This window comes from Protopterus annectens, chromosome 17.part0 (assembly GCF_019279795.1).
Source record: "Protopterus annectens isolate FY-2018-M chromosome 17.part0, PAN1.0, whole genome shotgun sequence".
Classification (NCBI taxonomy): domain Eukaryota; kingdom Metazoa; phylum Chordata; order Ceratodontiformes; family Protopteridae; genus Protopterus; species Protopterus annectens.
In genome coordinates this window covers 345,979,465-346,002,468 of record NC_056751.1, presented here as the reverse complement: position 1 = coordinate 346,002,468, position 23,004 = coordinate 345,979,465, and the positions used below count along the sequence as shown (strand labels likewise).

Here is a 23,004-nt window from a genome sequence, read left to right as displayed (position 1 = left end):
TCCAGATGACCCCCCACTGCATAACACAGGAACACTAGCTCTCCGCTAGGGATGTCTGAACACTGAAAGATCTGTCTGGAGGAGGGATGCTCCCATAAACCTGTCACATTAACAAATTTCCTGCAGTGACATATTACAATGAACTTCATTCGTTTTCCACTTCATGTTGGGATATACGCCAAAACAAAAATGAAAAACTGTCTCGCAGGGATCCCCACCTGCTGCAAATAGAATTGTTTACCATAGATTTAGGTGATAAATATACTTTAGAGAATTAGGCATAAGATGAAAATTCTGTTAAAGAAAATGGGGCATACAGCTGTAAGCAAGCATCTCCTGCAGAACTGAAATCTACTCACTATTAAGAAAGAACTGCAAAACATAATCAAGTGCTGTCAATTTAGTTTACTGTTGTGGATAGCCTGAATGTCGGTGGTCACTACTGGAGAGGATACTAAAAATCTGATGCCAAATACCTTTGGCAGAAACAGTTAACATCTGCTGTACAATATATTCCTCAGGAACAGCCACAATTCATTTCTCTTTCCCCTTTTGAGTGCTGTAACACATACTGTAGTTTATGTTATGAAGAAAATGGGCTTCCTTCTGCCAAGACTCATTTCAGTTTATTACCAGAGTACGGAAAATAACCCAAGTCGCCATTCTTATCCGCAGTCGCTATAACTGACAGAACTTTTTGCTTTTCAGTTCATGCAGCTGGTGGAGATGCACACAAACAGTACTGCTACCCAAATCTAAATGTAAACAGAAGTTCATTCACCTGACAAATAGTGACATAATTTAGTACAGCATCTAATGTTTTATGAAAAAAAGGCGCATCATTTTGTTAGCTTGCAAGTCTGTTAAATTATGTCAATATTCCAGCAACTTAATACCGAGTAGCAGCACAATAAAATAAAAATAAATAAATAGCTCCCCTGTTTTCGGAGTAATTGTACATTGGGCTGGGGTGAACTGTTTCACACAATATTACTCCATGATTTTGTCACAATTAACTATATAATGACTGGTCAGCTGTGGGAAATGGGAGCCCAGCTGACATTAGCTATACCCAATCCATCACCTATACTTGGAAGACTAAAATCAGAAAATATTTTAACACAACTGTCAGTCTGTTGATCATTACCAAGTGTATCTATGGGACCATTCTCTTTAATTGGACTGCAACCAAGAAGTCCCAGTTCAACTATATCTTTCTCATTACTCTCAGTGTCCATATCACCTCCGTTACTTGGAAGTGGGGTAAAGCCAAGACTACTATAACCTAAACTTCCAGAAGTGGGGGATCTGAATAAGCTGCTATCCAGTAATCCATTTCCAGTTCCTGGAGGAGTCCGGACTTTCCAGTTGAGCAACATTTCACCAGGAGATAAGCTATGCTTTTCTTGGCATGGAGTTGATGTAGCTACACCCACTGACTGCCCTTTTTTCATTGGTGTTTCAAACGGAGAACCTTTTTCATCTTCAGTAAGCAGTTCTTGTACAAAGCTCATTTTATCAAATTCTAAACCAGAATCAGTCTCTGAAGTGCAGCAATCTGGAACAGGTGGACTAAACTCTTGAAGTGTCCAAAGCTTTTGTTTCCTTTTGTTACTGGACTGCTGCTCAGTTGCAGTCTTCTTCCATCGTTTAGCAACAATTTGTTCTACACTGCTTGGGTTAATGCAGACTGCTTGAGGGCCCAATTCTTTGGGTGGAAACAAAACCTCAGGGTTCTGCTGAACAGCTGTTACAAGCTGAAAAAGGAACACAATGCACATTAAACAAAACACTGGGCATTACAGTCCATTATTTACCAAGCATATACACACTAAGGATTATTCATATATTCTTCACAAAAAAATACAGAACACAAAATTAGAATTAAAGTGGACCTCATCTTGCCCCCATCAAGGAAGCAATACTTTAAGGACACTTGATGAAAAACATTTTGCAAGCAGTCTAAAAAAGTCCTCTTGCATCAAGGCTAAACTTGGCAAGCAAATAAATGACCATACTTTTCACACTGTAGCCTGTTCTCAAAGTAATTTTTCTTCCAAGATTAAAGGGGAAAAAAAAGATAGAAGCCTATAAATTCTTCCAATGAACTGGAGAGATGAGCTACAATAAATTCTTAGAAAACAATATTCTAAGCACTCACAATGCGAAATCAGTCTTTCTACTTGTATAATATTGTCGGACACCCTCTTGACAAATTGTAGTAATCTAATGTGTTAATAAATACTTTATGTGCATTAATCTTGTCATTCAAACTGTGTTCATTGCCGTCTTGCAAGTGGACCAAGCAAAGTAATTTTGTTCAGCTTGAACCGCTGTGTTTATCTGATTGACAGCTTACTCTGACTTTAGAATGAGCCAAAGAAAGAGGAAGAGCAAGATGAACAGCATCAGTACTTAAAATGACATGGAAACAAGCTGCAAAATTAAATACTCCACTCTTGAGGGCATTACACTGACATTGCTACAAACAACATCTGACAAAGCAGCATTAATGCCGACTGCAAATCTGTTTAAGAACTACAGCACAGCTAAGTCAAAAAAGCCGAAAGACAAGAGAGAGAGAGCACAGCTAAGCCAAAGTTTGCCACATATATAAAACAATGACAATATCTGTATTTCAAAATTATATGCAACACCACTCACTACACAAGTATTATAAACTACATTCTCTAGAAGGTGTAGCCCTAAAACAAAGTAGCCACGAACTAACACAGGAAGTTGGCTACTGTACTTCCTTCAACAGAAATGAAAATCACAGAAACACTGAGATCAAAGAAAACAGCAACTCTGTCTCAAAAGCGTACAACTGAAAAGCTCCAGTCTTTCAGCAGTTTACTGCAGAAGGACTACAGGAAAACTATCTTTTTCACCCTACACTATGCAAAAACTTGTTCTAAAATGATATGATGAATGAACAACCTACAATTGAGCATAGTGGTTCAACAGTAAAAGGTCAAGTTACTTATGGATAAACACTAGAATGCTGCCAAACCAGATGCCTCAAACAGTACAGCATGAAGTCTGAAATTATCTAAACAGAAATGCAAATCTGCTCCATGAAACAAAAGCAGATTGCAAGCAATACTTGATTACTAAATACAGTTTAAGTAAACCTAACACATTGCCACAAAAATCAGATCCCAAAGTCGAGAATAGGTTGTGAATAAGTTTAAATGACATTCAACAGAACTGCACAAAATGCACCACCATGTTTACACGTGACAGCAAATTCTCAAAGTACAAATCATTAGTACAGCAGGTAGACAAGAGGGGTGATGGCATCAGTTGATGATCCTCAATTTTCAGGCATTACAGCCACAAACATTTTTCCCAGCATTGTAGAAAGTACAGTTTTGTACCTACCATAAATGTAGATGTCCGATAGGTATGCATCTGCAGTCCTAACATATGGGTTGTCCTGCCTCAGGCAGCCCTTCGGTCGGCCGGATTCCAAAGTCTGGGTCTGGCCTCGGCTGATGTCGCACTTCACCCGACGTCATAGCTGCTGTTTATTGGGTATAAAGGCATCAGCCGACGCCATTTTCCTCAGTGTTTCTTGCCCCAGATGCCAGGTGCCCTCTAGTAAGGCTAAATTTGGATAAATGCAAATAATTCCAAACAGTAGAGAGCAAACAATAAAAAAAATATATATATATATATATATATATATATATATATATATATATATATATATATATATATATATATATATATATATATATATATACATATACATATATACAAACAAATACACCATAATAGATTCCCCCAGCTAGCTAAAAGAGGGGTAAATACCCTAGGAATACCACAGAGGGGAAGAAGGGTGGGTAATCCTGACTGCAGATGCATACCTATCGGACATCTACATTTATGGTAGGTACAAAACTGTACTATGTCCTTCAAGGATGCATCTGCAGTCCTAACATATGGGTAGAATACCATAGCCAAACTGGGGGAGGAGGCACTAAGATAAAGATGGTGTAGTTAAGATCCCTTGCAAAACAGCAGTTGCAAAACCTGCTCGGGATCTAGAGTATAAGGGAAGATTGTAATGCTTGGCAAATGTATGCACGGAGCTCCAAGTAGCAGCTTCTAAAATGTCTTTGGTAGCCACTCCTCGTAGGAAAGCTGTAGTGGTGGCTGTAGCTCTTGTGGAATGAGGTCTGATATCATCAGGAGTTGTCTTTCCATGAAGAGAGTAGCAAAATCGAATGCAATTTCCTATCCATTTTGAGATAGTCTGTTTTGAAATTGCTTTTCCTTGCATTCCTGTTGCATATGCTACCAGAAGCTGGTCAGTTTTTCTGCTGGTCTTAGTTCTGTCCAGATAGTAGCGTAATTGTCTGTGCACATCCAAGGTATGTAGCAGTCTTTCCCCCATGTTCTGTGGGTTGGGGAAGAATGTAGGTAAATGAATCGCTTGGTTCAATGATACTCTGGAGACCACTTTTGGCATAAAGGTAGGGTTAGTTCTCAGAGAGACTCTGTCCTGATGGAAGATCAGGAAGGGTTGTACTGCCATTAATGCCTGTAACTCAGATACCCTTCTTGCTGAAGTAATTGCTAGCAGGAAAGCAGTTTTCCAAGACAAGAATTGTAATTCTGCTGTTGCTGCTGGTTCAAAAGGGGGAAGTGTTAACTTTTCCAGCACAAAGTTGAGATCCCATGTAGGTAAAGGTGGTTTCCTTGGAGGCTTTACATTTTTGATTCCTCTCAAGAACTGCCTGAGTAGAGGATGAGAGAAGACAGGAGGATCCATGTTGTATTCTGCTGAAATTGCTGATGCATGAATCTTAATGGAGGAGTAAGACAGGCCATTGAGGAACAGCTCTGCTAAACATTCCAGGATGTGTGCTATGTTTGCCAATGAGACATTTTCTCCCTTTGCTGCACTCCAAATGAGGTATCTTTTCCACTTGGCTGAATAAGTCTTCCTTGTGGAGGGTCTGCGCGCCTCCAGGATAATGTCCTTAACCCTCCGAGATAAACCTGGGTTATTTTGTTTCATGCAATATTCAAAGCAGCTAGCTGCAGTGTTTTCAAGTTTGGATGTAGGATCTTGTAGTTGTCCTGTGTTAGTAGTAAGGGACATAAAGGTAGATGCCATGCTTGTGTCCGAGACATGCTTCTCAGTAGCGGGTACCAATGTTGCCTCGGCCAGTCTGGAGCTATCAGAATTACCCTTGGCTTATCCTCTCTGATCTTCACTAGAACTTTGTACATCAAGGGAAGAGGTGGAAATGCATATGCTGTCAGGTTTTTCCAGCTGAAGGAAAGGGAGTCCACCCTCCAAGCAAGTGGGTGGTATGCTCTTGTGCAGAATTTCTTCAATTGGTGATTGTGTGGGGAGGCAAACAGGTCTATCTGTGGTAGTCCCCATTTCTTTGTTATGACGTTGAAGATATCTGGATGCAGCATCCATTCGTGAGCATCAGTGGTAGTTCTGCTTAAGGTGTCTGCTAGAGAATTTTCTTTTCCTGGTACAAATCTGGCCTGAAGTTGAATGTTGAGGTTCAGGGCCACATTCCACAGGTCATTGCCATCCGGCATAGAGGATATGAATGTGTACCTCCCTGTTTGTTGATGTACCACATACATGACTGTGGTATTGTCCGTCCTTATCAGCAGATGACCCTGTTGGAGTGGTCTGAATGCCTGGATCGCATGTTTCACTGCCAGCATCTCCTTTAGATTTATGTGTAGATGCAGCTGGTCTTGGGTCCATAGGCCTTGTACACACTTGTCCACCACGTGTGCCCCCCATCCTAGGTCTGAGGCGTCCGTGGTGATGGTCTGGCTTGGATGTGGTTTGTGGAAAGGCAAGCCTCTGTTCAACTGACAGGCCTGAGCCCACCACAGGAATTCTTGGAATCTGGGCTTCTAGACTGTGCTTGTGTTGAGACCATACATTCCTTAGATACCATTGTAGCTTTCTCATATGCAGCCTGGCATGCGGAACCAATATTATGCAGGATGCCATGTAGCCCAGGGCTTGCAGGACTTTCCTTGCAGTAAGCTGAGTTTGTGTGGTTAATGCCATGAAGTAGACTGGTAGTTGCTTTTGTTTTTCTTCTGTGAGAAAAACCATCTGAGTTGATGTGTCTAATTCTGCACCCAAGAATGTTATCCTTTGGGATGGTACTTGACTTTTGCATGTTGACTGTGTATCCCAAGGCTTGCAACAGTTGTATGACATTTTCCAAATCTTTTATTAACTTTGCCTTGTTGTCCGCTTGTATTAGGCAGTCGTCCAGGTATGGGTAAATCTGAATTCCCTGAAGTCTGCAATGAGCAATTACTGATGCCAGGCATTTCGTGAATACTCCGGGTGCAGTAGATAAGCCAAAAGGCAATGCTGAGAATTGATAATGCTCTGATCCTGCAAGAAATCTGAGGTGTCTTCTGCAATCTGGTCGTATAGGGATGCCTCCTTGAGATCTAGAGTCACCAGCCAAGACTCCTTGCCCAGCATGGGAAGAAGTTGCTGGCGGGTCAGCATTTTGAATTTTGGAACAATGAGGTATGTGTTCAGTGCGGACAAATCTAGAATAGGTCTCCATTGATTTTCTTTTCTTGGTACAAGGAAAAGCCTGGAGTAAAATCCTTGGCCTTGTTCCATAGGTGGCACCTCTTCTATAGCTCTCATCCTTAGTAAGTTGGTGATTTGTCTTAGAGCGTCTGTTTTTTGGCTTGGTGGTAGGTTTGGCATTCCTCTCTTTTGGTAGAGTATGGAAGTGAAACCTGTAGCCCTTGTCTATTGTTTGTAAAGTCCATTTGTCTCCTGTAATGTAATGCCAGTTGTCGGAGAATAAGGCTAGTTTTCCGCCCAAGGGTGCTTCCAGTTGTTCCCTGGTAGGCGGAACTAGAGCCAAGTCATTGTGTCTGCCCTGTGGAAGTGGTTGTAGTTGATTCTGTGGCAGTACTTGTCTGGTTGGTAGGTTGCCACTGACGTCCCCTGTAGGCACCCCTAGATTGACCTCTGCCTCTTGGGCCTATTTCTGCCTCTCTGCGCTCTGGAGTTGTCTGGAAAAGACCAATTCTTTGAAGGCCAATTTCTGCTAAACCTCGGAGGTTGGACCTGTAAGAAATCCTTGACTGTTTGGACAGATTTTGCTTTTTCTTCCACCTTTTTTAGAACCTCCTGTGCAGGGGAGCCAAACAAACTTGGTTTCTCCATGGGAGCATCTAGGAGTTTTGACTTAACATGGTCTGGTAAGGATAGTTCTTTTAACCAGGCATGCCTTCGAATCACTGTTCCAGTCACAGCGGATCTAAAGGAAGCCTCCAGTGCATCATAGCCACATTTTAAGAAATGATTACTGACCTGCTGAGAGTTGTGTACCAAATCCTGAAGGGACTTGCGGTCTAAAGGTTCAGGAGAAGATAGTTTTTTATTTAGCTGGTCTAACAAAAATTCCTGGTACTGAATCATGTGAAATTGACAGTTCAAGGCCCTGGCCGAAAGAGTAGCAGAAGTATAAACCTTTTTACCCCATCTCTCTAATGCTCTAGATTCCCTTTCAGAGGGAAGAGGGTCTTTGGCAGAGGCAGCTGCCACACCTTTAGGGCCCTGTGAAATGGTTTCAGGGTCTGCAACAGGAGCCTTATACAAATGGTAGTGTGTGTCCGGGACCCTGTAATATCTGTCTGGCTTGGCAGGGGCCGGAGGAAGAGAATCAGGAGCAGTACAGGCATCATTATATGCATCATCAACAACTGTTAGTACTGGCGGAATGGCTAAAGGCCTATGCTGTGGTAAGTGTAAAAAAGTCCTTAGCCTTTTCCTTGAATCTGACAAATCCTGGCCCTGCCATTGGAAGTGTTCCCTCATAGCATGCAAGGTTTTCCCAAAGGAAAATTCTTCAGGAGGAGAAGCAGAAGGAATGGAGTCTTCTGCATCAGAATCCTCATAAGGAGAATATGGGCCTTCGTGAGGGTCTGAAAAGTCTGAGTCATCCAAGGAATAATCTGTAGAGACAGGTTCCGGGGGCTCCGTCCTAGGCCTCTTGTCTGGAGGGGGCTGAGAGGCCCTGTCTGGGTGAGGTTGGGATCCTCTGATCAAAGAAATGAGATCCTCAGCCAGGCTGAGTATTTGGGAACTAGAGGTAGGCCTATGTGAAGGAGTTTTGGCAGGAAGGCCTTAGAAGATTTAGCTGCCTTAGCCCTGGCAAAAGCCTTGATAGACATGGAAGCAGGGGGTCTAGCAGCCCCACGTGCAGGGGTAGTTATGTCTAAAGGAATAGTGTCTGATAAATCCTGGGTGCCTGATTCTGTAGCAGTAAATTCAGTAGCAGATTCAGCCATGCTCTGTGAGGCCTCGGCTATCAGAAGCATGCTTTCGGCCGAAGGAAGAACCTGGGGCTCTGTTTCAGCCGAAACAGAGACATTCGCGGTTGGCCTAACCGTGGTTTCAGCCGAAACCGCGGGCCGCGAATGTCGGTCCTTTTCCTTGCGCTTTTTAGCTAATTGAGTAGTCTGAGTCTCAGATGGCATTTTGTATGCAAAAGCGGGACCAAAAAACTCCTCTGCAAACTCCGACCGACGTCTAAGTGTCCGTCGGTTGAAGGAAGCACAGGCTAGACAAGCTGATACGTCGTGGTCTGGGCCTAAGCAAGGAAGGCAGTAAGAGTGGAAATCCTTATGAGGTATTTGTTTCCCACAAGTTAAACAATTATTTACTTTGTCTGACATCGGCTGAGGCAAGAGGCAAGAAAGAGTCCCCAACAGGGTACTTAGCTTTTTAGAAGTCTTCGGTAGTAGAAATCTCTGGATCTGACCGACCAGCACTTGCGAACAGCTTCTGCTTCGGGCACCGCGCGGCAAGAAAGACTGAGGAAAATGGCGTTGGCTGATGCCTTTATACCCAATAAACAGCAGCTATGACATCGGGTGAAGTGCGACATCAGCCGAGGCCAGACCCAGACTTTGGAATCCGGCCGACCGAAGGGCTGCCTGAGGCAGGACAACCCATATCTTAGGACTGCAGATGCATCCTTGAAGGACATCTGAGAGACCATCTCTGCTACATATTAACACTAAGCAACAAGCACTAAATTGTAGGCCGTTCCCCATGGCTATTTCAACTTTCAACTGAAGACAGAGAGAAAGCTGCAGAAGACAGATCAACAACCATAAGGGTTTAAGAGTCCGAAATGCAAAAGAAAAACTATAACCACACATCTTGCACGGAAAAGTAAAAACAGTTCTCAAATATACCCACTACTGAAGATAAGGGAAGATCGTGCACTACGAGACAGATTCAGTGGAAGGCACTGTCTTAAGCACAAGCCCTTAGCAGCTACCTTAACACACTCCTGCAGCACAACCACATTTGAATACTAAGGCAGAAAACAATCACTAAGGTCACAAAAAAAAAAAAAAAAAAAAACTGCAGAAAATCTATTCATGGGTACCAAAAACCTCTGAGCCACGCTCCAATGGGGGACTTCAACAAATGAAGTCAGAGGACTAAACCCATACACTGACTGATCTGAAGGCACTTCTTAGCCACAACCCAGGCAATAGGTAAACAGTCTAAAACAGCATCAAGAAAAAATGTAAATCGCATTAGGGATCATCAAAGCAAAGTTGCAGTTTTTTCTCTAGATAATAACCTCCTCATTAGCTGCACAATCACAAACTGAAAAATTGTTACTTGCTGGCAATTTACTGACATTCTTCAGAGATGCCAGTTTTCTGCAGCATGCTAGTTTCCTCCAATAGGTATCACTTACTGAAGGGAGGACTTTCAGCTGTCTGGCTTTCTGAAAACTTAACTCCAAAACAGAGAAATGTTAGCAATGGGAGGATATATAAAGTAGCCCCCCCCCCTCCACATTTCTTCTTGTACATTCCCCAAGAGGAACTGAAGACTAATGAACAAGTTTAGCCAAATGTAACCTCACCCATGCTAGTGGAAATGGATGTCTGATGCAAATGTTCTCCAAGAACTATTATAAAGAAAACTCCTGGAAAGTACAGTTGTGTACATTTACCATAAATGTAGATGTTCGAGTGTCTTCACTGTTGCAGTCATGACTGTATGGTTCTCCCCTGCCGGCAGGCAGTCCTCGGTCGGCCAGAATCCCAAAGTCTGGGTCCGGCTGCTCAGCCATGCTCCCTGACGTCAGAGCGCCAGGAGTACAAAGCTGACAGCCGACGCCATGTTCTCCAGTTTTTCTTGCCCCAGATGTCAGGTGTTCCAAAATGAGTAAGATCCCATACCCTTTGCAAATACACCTCAGAAGAAGGGTGAAAAAGGGAACCACACAAAAGAAAATAATTAGAGGGGACAGGAGGGAGGGAAACCCAGACTGCAACAGTGAAGACACATTTATGGTAAGTGTACACAACTGTACTATGTTCATCGTGTTTCACTGTTGCAGTCATGACTGTAGGGTTGAATCCCAAAGCAGAATAAAAGGGAGGTGATCATAAAGTAGAGGGGGCGGCTAAAAGGCCCTGCAAGACTGCAGAAGCAAAGCCTGCCCTAGACTTAGAGTAAAGAGGTAGATTGTAGTGCTTAGAAAAAGTATGCACTGAATTCCAAGTTGCAGCTTCCAAAATGTCCTTGGTAGGAACTCCCCTGAGGAAGGCAGCTGAAGTGGCAGCAGCTCTGGTAGAGCGAGTCCTTATACTCCCTGGGATTTGCTTTCCATGGTGTGAATAGCAAAATCTGATTCCATGAGCAATCCATTTAGAAATGGTCTGTTTTGAAATAGCTTTACCTTGGGAACTTGAAGCATAAGAAACAAACAATTGCTCTGATTTCCTGATGTCCTTGGTTCTGTCCAGGTAAAAATGTAAGTCTGTGTACATCCAAGGAATGCAAGATCCTTTCCCCCTTATTTTGAGGAGTGGGGAAAAAAGTTGGCAAGTGAATAGTTTGATTTAAAGCCACTTTGGAAACCACCTTGGGCATGAAAGTAGGATTAGTCCTTAAATACACCCTGTCTTGATGAAAAATAGCATAAGGTTCCACAGCCATGAGAGTTTGCAACTCCGAAACTCTCCTGGCAGAGGTCAGAGCTAACAGGATGGCTGTCTTCCAAGATAAAAACTTGATGTCAGATGTGGCAGCAGGCTCAAAAGGAGGTAAGGTGAGTTTTTCCAAAACATAGTTGAGATCCCAAGCAGGAATGGGTGGAGATCTAGGGGGCCTTAAGTTCTTAGCTCCTCTGAGAAACTGTCTCATGAGCTGGTGGGAAAAGATTGGAGGGTCTGTATTATAATGAGCAGAAATAGCAGAGGCATGTATCTTTATGGAAGAGAAAGAGAGACCCTTATGTAAGAGGTCTGTCAGGTAAAGTAAAATCAGAGGAATGTTAGGAATAAGAGGATCTGAATCCTGAGCCTACATCCAGGAACAAAATCTTTTCCATTTTCCTGCATAAGATTTTCTAGTGCTAGGACGTCTGGCTTCTAAAATGACATCCATAACCTGCTTGGGTAGGAGAGAATGAATCATAGACCCTAGATTAACCAGGCCGCCAGGCTGAGAGTTTTGACATGGGAGTGCAGAACCTGACCCTGGTGTTGGGACAGAAGGTTCGGAGTCTGTGGTAAAACCCAAGGGGGCTCCAGACAAAGGTTTTTCAGTGTTGGGTACCAAAACTGTCGAGGCCAATTTGGGGCCAGCAAGATTATCATCCTGGGCTTGTCCTGTTTGATCTTTAATAATACCCGTGGAAGAAGAGGTAGAGGAGGGAAGGTACACCCAGAGAGGTTTCTCCAACTGAATGATAGTGCATCCACTTTCCAAGCTAGTTCGTGGAATGTCCTGGTGCAAAAAATCTGTAGTTGATGATTGAGGTGGGATGCAAAGAGGTCTATGTGAGGACATCCCCGACTGCTGTAATCATCTTGAATATTTCAGTGTCCAGCATCTATTCGTGTGGGTCCGACAGGTTTCTGCTCAGACTGTCTGCCAGGAAGTTTTGCTTCCCTGGTAGAAACTGAGCTTGAATGGCCAGTTTTTAAGCTAGAGCTGTGTTCCATAGATTCATGGCTAGTCTGCAAAGGGGATAGGAATGAGATCCCCCCCCTTGCTTGTTTATGTACCACATAACTGTGGTGTTGTCTGTCCGTATCAGTAGTTGTCCTGGTTGTAGAAGATTCCTGAAGGCCAGTAGAGCTTTCTGAATGGCTAACATTTCCTTTAAATTGATATGCAGGTGCTTCTGATCCTTTGTCCAAAGGCCCTGCAGACAGTTGCCCTGAAAATGAGCTCCCCATGCATAATCTGAGGCGTCCGTGGTTAGTGGCTGGAGGCAGACTGAAGGGTTTTCCTTTGTTTAGAGTACATGCCTCGGACCACCAAAGGAATTCCTTCTGAAGACAAGGCAGGACGGTGATCTGTATGTCTTAACTGTGGCAATGCTGAGACCATACACTTTTTAGGTACCACTGTATTTTCCTCATATGTAGTCTTGCATATGGTATGAGGAGGATGTAGGAGGCCATGTAACCCAAAGCCTGCAGGAATTTCCTTGCAGATAGCTGAGTTAATGTTGCCAAGGTTTTGAAAGTTGAAGCCAGCTGTAATTGTTTTTCGTATGTCAGAAATGCCATCTGGGTTGTAGTGTTTAGAAAAGCACCCAGAAAAATTATCTGTTGTGAGGGTGTCAAATTTGACTTTTTTATGTTTACAGTGAATCCCAGGAACTTGAGAAGATTCTGAACAAATTCTAGATGCTGGAGTAAGACATCCTTGCTGTCTGCCTAAATAAGACAGTCGTCCAAATAAAGGTAAATTTGAATTCCCTTGAGTCTGCTACTACTGGAGCCAGGCATTTGGTGAAGACCCTGGGCGCAGTAGACAATCCAAAGGGCAGCGCAGAGAATTGATAATGCCTCGATCCGGCCTTGAACCCGAGGTATTTTCTGCATTCCTGCCTGATGTGAATGTGTAAATATGCCTCCTTTAAATCCAAAGTTACCATCCATGCATTTTTGGTCAGCATTGGAAGTAGCTGCTGTAGAGTAAGCATCTTGAATTTTGGTATCTCGAGAAAAGTGTTCAAGACTGACAGATCCAGAATGCGTCTCCATGAATTTTGCTTTCTGGGGACTAGAAAGAGCCTTGAGTAAAAACCTTGTCCCATCCCTGAAAGTGGAACCAGTTCTATGGCTTCCATAGCCAAGAGAGCTTCCACTTGGTTTAAGGCCTCTAACCATTGATGTTTTGGAAGATCTGGCTATCCGCTTGGTCTTGGTAGGGTATGAAAATGGAATTTGTAACCTCTTGAAACCACATCCAGAACCCACTTGTCTTGGGTTAGACGAGTCCAATTTAGGCGAAAAAGAGAAAGTTTTCCTCCGAGAGGGGCTTCCAGGCAAGAAGTTCCTGCAGCCCAACAGAGGGAGTCATTGAGTATGTTTTCTATGAGTTTGCGACCTGTCCTCTCCTCCCCCTAGGGGTGGAAGCAGTCCACTGTCTTGGTCTATAAGAGGCTTGCGTTTGAGGCCTTCCTCGGGAGTGTCTGTATCTACCCCTCTGAGGCCCGTCTGAATTGGGAAAGTACCAATTTTTTGTAGGCCAATTCCTACTAAATCTGGGTGGCTGTACTTGTAAAAAATCTTTAACTGTTTGCATGGATTTTGCCTTGTCCTCCATCTTCTTTATCACCTCTTCAGCTTTAGATCCAAACAAAACATTATGCTGAACAGGAGCATCCAATAATTTAGCTTTTACTTGATCTGGCAAGTTTTGTTCCTTTAACCATGCATGCCTTCTAATGACTGTGCCAGAGGCAGCAGCCCTACAAGAAGCCTCCAAGGCATCAAATCCACAGTGTAAACCATGCTTCCCAACTTGTTCAGTGGCATGCATTAAGTCCTTATCTGCACAGGCGGAAATGGAAGTTAGCTTTTGTTTTAAAACAGACAGAAGAAATTGCTGGTATTTCAGCATATGAAACTGACAGTTTAAAGCCCTAATCGATAAAGTAGCAGAAGTGTACACTTTTTTTGCCCAATCTTTCTAAAGATCTGGAATCCTTCTCAGTGGGAATGGGGTTTTTAGCAGAAGCAGCCTTAACCCCCTTAGGACCCTGAGAAATGGTTTCAGGATCAGCAGTAGGATTCTTGTATAAAAACTGGTGGGAATCAGGAACCCTATAATATCTGTCTGGCTTAACAGGAGCTGGAGGAAAAGAGTCAGGAGTTAAGTTAGCCTCCGAAAAAGCATCATCCACAATATCCAAAATAGGAGGAATAGCCAGGGGTCTATGTTGGGGAAGAAGAAGAAAATCCCTTGGTCTTTTCTTAGAGATTCCGAGTACTCCTGTCCTTCCCAGTGGAAATGTTCCCTCATTTCATGCAAAGTTTCCCCAAAAGAGAAATCCTCAGGGGGAGAAGCTGAAGGAATGGATTCCTCAGCATCAGCATCAGAATCCTCATAAGGAAGGAAAGAATATTCCTGGTCAGAAGATGAAACTGAAGAAACAGAAGCCTGATCAGAGGAGTCATAATACACTTCCTGCCTTGGCCTTTTATCTGGAGGGGAATGTGAACCCCTAATCATAGTAAGTAAGTCCTCCGCCATCTTAAGTAACTGTTTCTGAGACTTGGGTGCCGGATCTGAAGAGGCCTGGGCTGCAGTCTTTGATTTGGAAGGAGTCTTTGCCTTTATTAGAAGCTGAGTAGGCCTGAAAACCCCTTCGGAAGCAGGAACCTGCATAGCGGCTCTGGACCCTTCCGAAGGAGTATTGTCCGAAGGTCCTGCAACAGAAATATTCAAAGGCCTAGTTGGCTCCTTGTGGGAGTCCGTTTCGGCCATCGGTTCAGAAATGGCCGACAGGGGCTGCAAAAGCGCCTCACTGACGGACGAACCTGAAGCTGGCTCCGCTTCTACAACATCGTCTGATTTGGACCTCGGAGGCCTGTCTTTTTTCTTGCGTCGTTTGTGAACTCCGGTAGCCGGAACCGTATCAGACGACATTTTATAATTAAAACGCCTACCAAAGTAATGAAATGCAAAATCGTACCTTCGTTTAATCGTACGTTGGTTGAATCTAGCACAAAAGACAACTAGCTACGTCGTGGTCAGGGCCAAAGCAAGGAATACAGTAAGAATGAAAATGCTTATGAGGTATTTGCTTCCCACATGAAATACATTTATTACCTTTTTCTGACATCGGACTGGAGCAAGAAAAAAGTTTCCCCAATGGGGTACTTAGCTTTGGCTAGGAGAAGAAAGTCTTTGGACTAAAGTACGTTTATAAAAAATTGTCAGGAGTCAGCCGACCAGCACTTGCAAACTGCTATCACCGCACGGCAAGAAAGACTGGGGAACATAGCATTGGCTGTCAGCTTTGTACTCCTGGCGCTCTGACGTCAGGGAGCATGGCTGAGCAGCCGACGCCGGACCCAGACTTTGGGATTCTGGCCGACCGAGGACTGCCTGCCGGCAGGGGAGAACCCTACAGTCATGACTGCAACAGTAAAACACGATGAACATCTATATTTTCATTTTAAGAGTGGTCCTGCAGAATGTATAGTACAAATAACTGGTGTAGAAGTTAAGGGGAGAAAAAGAAAATGCCAGAATTCCACTGTAAAGGATACATACGTTTTTAGAAAGGTTGACATGGTACCTTAGATTAACTGTCCTGCTTAATATACTCTTGGAAGGAGATATAAACCATATTTTTTGGAACTAAAAAATTAATACACTACCCTCCCATATGGAATTATTTTTTTTTTTTTTTTTTTAGAACTGGACTAGAGACAAAAAATAAGAATGCTACTAGACTCTTCAGAGTTAAAATTTTGCAACTAACATTTTCTGCCTTCACTAATGTAGCATAACATGTTGGCAAGAGTTTTACAGCTAAACGATGCCAAACACCTGCAAATTCTCTAAAACTGTCTAAAACCAGAGAATGAAAACTGGTCACGATTTCTGAATATTTTCGATGAGGTCTCCGATGTCTGTTTTGAGGATTTGGGAATTATATGACTAATTTTTAAACTATATAAACATTGTGTTAGAATACTGAGCCCATCTCCTGTGTACGTTTCTTCTTGCTATTATGTTTAACCGATTGCTATACTGATTTGGTAAACAAAGCTCAGGAGAAAGATTCTCACTTTCTAACATGAAGATCTCCATTTTGGACAGCACTACAATTCTAGAAACGGTATTAGATCACAGGGCAACTAAATCTCAAAGACATTAATGAGATAGAGTGAGATGCTTCTCTACCCCCTAATGAAATGATCAAGAACAGCAATGGTTACAAGTCTTGAGTTTCTCAGCTGTGGAGTGGTGCACTTAACTAACCACTTTCAAAAAATACTACAAACACTCTGCTTAGAAACTGGGTGGTTTCATCTGCCTTCTACAATGTGAAGATTAATGTACACTGCTTCTGTATCTCTGAAATGAGGCAGGCAATAACTGCGGTGAGAATGGACATCCAAGCTATGGAGGAGACATGTCCCTATATTTAGGTTCATAGGTAGATACTAGGCTATCTGCCCTAGGGCATTTATAAGCCTAGCCAGAGTGTATTTGGCTTCCGCCTCCCTATTAGATTAGCCTACTGTGCCTCTAAAGTAGGTCACAGAAGGTACCCTTTTAAGATTAGTTTACTGTGCCTCTGTCTAGCAGTCCCATCCACGCGTCCAGCTTTCGCTTGAAGAGGGTCAGCGAGGGGCTATATCTAACATGAATTGGGATTCTATTACAGAGTGAGGGGAGCCTCTGGGAAATTAATCTGTCCCTCCAGCATGTCCTATTTATTTTTGTGCGGAGGTTTAGGTCCCTGAAGCGTGTAGCTCTAAGGGACTTGGATTTTTTGAGGTGGAGAATGTCCATTAATTCTGGGTTTGACATGGCTTTGTACATCAGGCATAGATCGCCTCTGAGTAGGCGGTAAGCAACTGAGAAGAGCTGGAGTTTCTTTAGTTGAGCTGCATAGGACATCTGTTTGTAGCCCATGATCCTCTTGGTGAGGTACTTTTGGGGTCTCTCCAGTTGCTGCAGGTGTCAGGTAAGGTACATCCCAAAAGGGGCATTGTATTCAATTATGGGCCTGATGAGTAACGAGTAGAGGGGCACAATGACCTCTCTTGATCTAAATGCGAACCCTTTCGTGATAAGGTGGGCTATATAGAAGGTCTTTCTAACCACTTTGGCAACGTGATTATCAAAGGAGAGATTACTATCTACGTTGGTCCCCAAATCTCTAATTACTTCTTACATACTTAATGGATTACCACCTATGTGGTAATTTGTGGGCACCTTGTTTCTCCCAAAGGGGATGACTATGCACTTTTTAGCATTTAGCTTGAGGCCGTGGCTCTGGCACCAAGCATTCGTCTCTGGGAGACCCTTTTGGAGGATGCTTGTGTCAGCTGAAGATTCGATTATGGCCCCCAGTTTGCAGTCATCTGCGAACTTTGTCAGCCATAATCCCCCCGTGTTAGCATGAACCTCAGAGAAGTATATACCGAACAAGAGAGGTCCCAGAACTGAGCCCTGTGGGACGCCACTTGTAACTGGTCTGGATTCGGACATGGCACCTGCGATTATGACTATGTGGGTTCTATCTCTGAGCCAGTTTGCAACCCATCTTGTGATATAGGGGTTGATATTTATGCTGGTAAGCTTATTTATGATGCCCGAATGGGGTATTGTGTCGAAGGCTTTTGCGAGGTCCAGGTAGGCGGTGTGGACTACCTTGCCCTCATCTATGGCTTTGGTAACTGTTTCAAAGAAATCAACTAGGTTTAAGAGGCAAGATCTGCCCTTAAAGCCGAATTGGGTAGGGTCCAGTGTCTGGACGCTCCCAATGTCTTTGTTTAGGAGTTCCATGATAATATGCTCCATAGCTTTACAGACCAGACTAGTCAGGCTTATGGGGCGATAGTTTCCGGGGTCCGTTGTGGCACCACCTTTGTGGAGTGGGACCACTGTAGCTGTATGCCATTCTTTGGGTGCATATCCTGTAGTAAGGCTAAGTTTGAACAGTGACTTAATGTGAGGGTTCAGTTCTTCTTGGAGCTCGTGTAAGACACACCTGGGACACCGTCCGGTCCCATAGATGCTGTGTTTTTTGCTTTGGAGAGGGCAGCTTTCATCTGTGATGTCAGGGAGGTTACATTCAGTTGGGATAGGCATTTGCTCCTTTGGGGGGGAAGTGGGGGAGAAGTTTGCGCTGAATCTGTCTGCCAGGATGTTGGCTATGTCTGTAGGTTCGGTATATTTTGTACCATTATGCAACAATTCAGAGCATATCTGGGAGTTTCCGCCCATGTTCCTGACATAACTAAAGAAGGCCTTGTGATTATCTTTAGTGTCTAGGGCACTTTTTCTTTCGAAACTGGCCTTTGATGATTTTATGAGGGATCGAAGTTTCTTGCTAATACTGATCAGAGATGCCTTCCCTTTTTGGGATTTTGCTCTGTCATGTAGTAGCTTCCTCCTTCTGTTGTATAGTTTATTTATGGCCGGGGTCCACCAGACCGGTCTCCTGTTTTTGGAAGAGTGAGCCTTGGTTTTATTTGGGATAGCATGATCCATGCATTCCTGCAGGTGCTCATAGAATGCATTTGTAAAGGATTCTGAGGATTGGGCTGTATTATCCTCTGGCCCAGGGGCTTTGAAGGATTCCACCTCAGTCTTGAGAAGTGAAAAGTTGGCTTTTGAAAAATTCTTTACAGTGATTTCCTTGGCTGGGGGTAGGGACGGGATATGAATGTCCAGGGAAATTTGGTTATGGTCTGATCTTACCAATGAGGGGTTTACCTCTGGTGTGGAACATAGAGTCCCCATGTTGGTGATGACCAGGTCCAATATGTTGTTCCCTCTTGTGGGAGCGGTGACCAGTTGTTCCATTGCATTAGAGTTTATAAATTCAAGGAACCGTTGGGCGAGGGTGTTTGGGCTTGAGCAGTTTTCCCAGTCAATGTTTGGGTAGTTGAAGTCACCCAATAACATAGTGTTTGGAGAGACCTTCATATTCTCCAGTGTTCTTAGGAATGCCAAGTGGAGTTCCTGTAATAGGGAGGGTGTTCTGTAGCAGGCTACAAACTGAAAGGCAGTTTTGCCCGCTGTTAGTTGCACATAGATGGTTTCTGATGCTTCGTGCAGTGCCACTAACCTGGAGGTGTAGGTATCTTTGATGAATATAGATACTCCCCCTCCTTTTGTTCTTCGGTCCGAGTTTTGGGGCCGAAACACATGGTATGAGTTATGACCTGATAGTGCTGGGGTGCTCTCAGGAGCCTTGAACCAGGTTTCTGTTACTGCACAGACATCGATTTTCTCCATACTGAGGAGAGCCTCGAGTGTGTGCATCTTGAGGTTTAGACTTCTGGCATTGAGTAGCATTACCTTTATTTTTTTTTATCCTTGGGTTGTCTATGGGGGTGGGTTTGTCATTTGAGCCTTGCCTAAAAAAGCACTATGGGGGTGGCAAGAGCCTTGGCCAGTATACGAAAGCCTAAGGGTGACAGGTGCAAGCCATCCCTAGCGAAGCAATGTGGCTTGTCGAGCATGTCATCCCAGGCTGACAGACACTGGATCCCCTTTGAATGACACCAATACTTTAGCCAATTGTTGAAACTGATCATTTTGTCTTTATACTGTGGCATCATTCTTGATGAGGGCAAGATGCTACTCAAGGTCAGGGTCATACCAGCCTGGGCTACATAGTCAGAGAGCTCCTCTATGTCTCTTTTCATGTAGTCCAGGGAGGTACGTCTCAGGTCATTCACACCAGCATGGACAATGACAGAGTCATACTTGTACTTGCTTTGGAGTGACCCGAGTGCTTGCGTTATGTGGAGGATCCTGGCACCACACAGGCAGCTTACAGTGACCTTCTCCTTGTTCAGTCTGGTGAGCGGGATGTCAGTATGCTGGACAACAGAGTCCCCTATAACAAGTGTATTTGGTGTGTTTGGCCTTAAGGACTGTGACTGTGAGGCACACTGATTTTGTGAGATATGTGATTTGTGGGTATTGTTGAGGGGTGGCCTTTGCTTGGATATCTGCTTAGGAGGTCTTTGCTGTTTAGGCAGATTTTTATTTATAGCCTCCGAGTATGTTTTTGTGTGTTTATGTGTTGGGTATGCAGATGCAATAGGTCTGTGTGAGACTGGGTTTGTGGTGTGGGTGGTTACCTTTTCCTCCTGACTGACTGTGCCAGTCTTGGGTTGAGAGAGCTCTGCCTCCAGTTTGGCTGTGTAAATGCATCTCTCACATGTATTAGAGTTTGTTGGAAGGAGGAGAGGGTTGTCTGTGTACATAAGGCAATTGTAACATTGCCTCAAAATTCCCAGATTCACCAGCTGGACTGGAGAGTAACCTTGAAACTGACCCTTGGACATACCAGATTAGTATAGGGAACTGTTTTTTTACTGATCAGATTAGGGAAGGGAACGGATTTTTCACTTGATCAGGAAGGACCAATCGGGAGCCTAATACTTACGAGAAGTCAAGGAGGGTGTAGTGCTTTAGTTAGTGTTTCCTTATAAGAGATGAGCAAGTGCAGAGCTTTAGAAAGAGAATAGAGTGATTACTTTGAGAGTTTGAACAGTTCTAAGGGAAAAAGTGAACAGCAGACTTTGTGGAGCCTGGAATAGTTTAAACCTGTTCAGGCAATGCTGCCCAGTGCGCAAAACCGCGCAAAAAGAGAGTTGTAGGATTTTAAGAGAGAGAGATCAAGGAGTTTAGAATTGACCCAAAATGGCCAATAAAACTACAGCTTCTAGGTAGTAACCACTCCTCCAGGGACAGGCAGGCTGTTCAGTGTTAACCATTCCCACTGGTGAGCACAGAGACTTCCCTTTAGCCCAAGTAAGCACTGGCCTTCTAGAAACTTCCAAACAGTTCAGAACAGCAAATCTGTAACTGAACTTTCTTAACTTTCAGAAAGTGGGGAAAAAGCAAGATTTTTTTTTTTCTTTTTGTTGTAGTTTAAAGGTAGCAGAGATACACAAGCAGCAAAATAATCACAACAGTGCAATAAATGACCCCACACTTGAGTGCTAGGCCAAAATCAGGTAAAATGCAGTTTTTAGAGATAAAAACAATTTTAAATTAAGTGCAACACAGGAAATGCAGTAAACAGGCTCTAGATGTGTTCCAAGTACTGTTACTGTTACAGATATAAACTTTAGCAAGCTGGAAAATGCCAACAAGTAGGTGGCAAAGCAGTAAAACTTAAAAAAATCAGAAGAAAGTACTTAAAAATCACAAAAGTTGCTCCTTTTCTTCTCTCAGCGTTTTCTCCCCTTGGTAGGTGCTTCAGCAACAACTAGCAAGCCTGAAAAGACGCCAAAACCACGAGGCAGCCGGGTTTTAAGAGAGACAGATCAAGGAGTTTAGAATTGACCCAAAATGGCCAATAAAACTACAGCTTCTAGTAGGTAGTAACCACTCCTCCAGGGACAAGCAGGCTATTCAGTGTTAACCACTCCCACTGGTGAACACAAAGACTTCCCTTTAGCCCAAGCAAGCACTGGCCTTCTAGAAACTTCCAAACAGTTCAGAACAGCAAATCTATAACTGAACTTTCTTAACTTTCAGAAAGTGGGAAAAAAGCAAGATTTTTTTTTTTCATTTTCTTTTTGTAGTTTAAAGGTAGCAGAGATACACAAGCAGCAAAATAATCACAACAGTGCAATAAATGACCCCTCACGAGTGCTAGGCCAAAAATCAGGTAAAATGCAGTTTTTAGAGAAAAAAAAAAACGATTTTAAATCAAGTGCAACACAGGAAATGTAGTAATTTCAGTATTTGCAATTGCTAGGATAAAAGTAAATGGAAGTGAACTCTAGATATAGAAGAGCAGACGTGTGATGTGTGTGGAGAAATTTGTGACTTGAATAATGAAATCAGACAATGTATGCATTAACACATACCTTAAGACAAACATACAGATAGAAAAAGGAGGAGGAAGACTTGAGATAGAGTGGGTTTGGAGATGGGAGCTAAGAATTCTTTTATTTCTATAGGGAAGACCCAATTTCTTGTTAGTTTTTTTTTTAATACAGTGTTGTACATGGATGCCGAATTTTAGCTGGTTATCGATTTTAGTATCAAGTAGCTTGGTGTGTGGATCTGCTTTGATAAGGATGTTAATCGACAAAAGAAATGGTAAAGGTGGATTTATGGTGGGAGAGGGATTTAGGAAGGAATAGTAGGAGCTTAGTCTTTTTGGGGTTAACCACAAGTTAGTGTTCTGTTAGCCATTTTTCCACAGATGAGAAAGTGCTTTGAGTGATAAAAAGGTTAGAGATGTTGTCCGAAGAAGATGAGAGTAGAGTCATCAGCGTATTGTATAAGGGAGGAAGTGGTGCAAGAGAGTGTGGCTCATTGGCGAAGATGTTGAAAAGGAGAAGATCACGGACTGAGCCTTGAGGGATGCCAGTTTGGATAGGTAGGCAAGGGGAACAAGATGGATTGCCATCTGACAGAACGAAGTCTGTTTGAGACCGAGCTCGATAACCACTGAATAGCAGAGGGGGAGAGGTTAAGATCAGTTAGTCTGGCAAGTAGCTTGGAATGAGAGAGAGTATCGAAAGCTTTAGAGAGAGGTCAACGAAGAGGCAAGACAGAAGATTTTTGTCCCTGGCTTCAGCAACAGTGTGAGTGAAGGATAGGAGGGCAGTGGAATTGCTATGATTAGGACTGAAGCCACATTGAGAAGGGGTCAAAAGGTTTCCATCTATTAGGTACTTAAGAAGCTGGTTATGAATACATTTTTCAAGGATTCTGGAAAGTGGACAGAGAATGGCAATGGGTCTGTAGTAGACGGATCTGTGGAGTTGACTCCTTTGTGTAGTGGTATGTTGTAAAAAGACTTCCAAACATCAGGGACAGTGGATTCTTGGATAGATTTCTTTACTAGGATTGAGACAGGGTATGCTATGGAGTGGGCTAGAAGTTTAAGAGAGGAGGAGGTTATCAGTAGAGGGAGAGCATGGTTTTCGTTTTAGCAAAAGGGATTTTATGTAAGCAGTGGTGAC

At 43.3% G+C, this 23,004-nt stretch overlaps 1 protein-coding gene across 3 annotated transcripts in view; it reads right to left on the bottom strand.

Moving 5' to 3' along the window:
- Nucleotides 1–390: 390 nt before the first annotated feature.
- The window catches only part of LOC122791688 (forkhead box protein M1-like), a 548,676-nt gene continuing 526,062 nt past the window's right edge, over nucleotides 391–23,004 (bottom strand). For all 3 annotated transcript variants that reach the window (XM_044059580.1, XM_044059579.1, XM_044059581.1), the window contains one exon: nucleotides 391–1,757. In XM_044059580.1, the coding sequence (XP_043915515.1) occupies nucleotides 1,032–1,757 (726 nt within the window). In that variant the 3' untranslated portion in view covers nucleotides 391–1,031. The remainder of the gene's footprint in view (nucleotides 1,758–23,004) is intronic.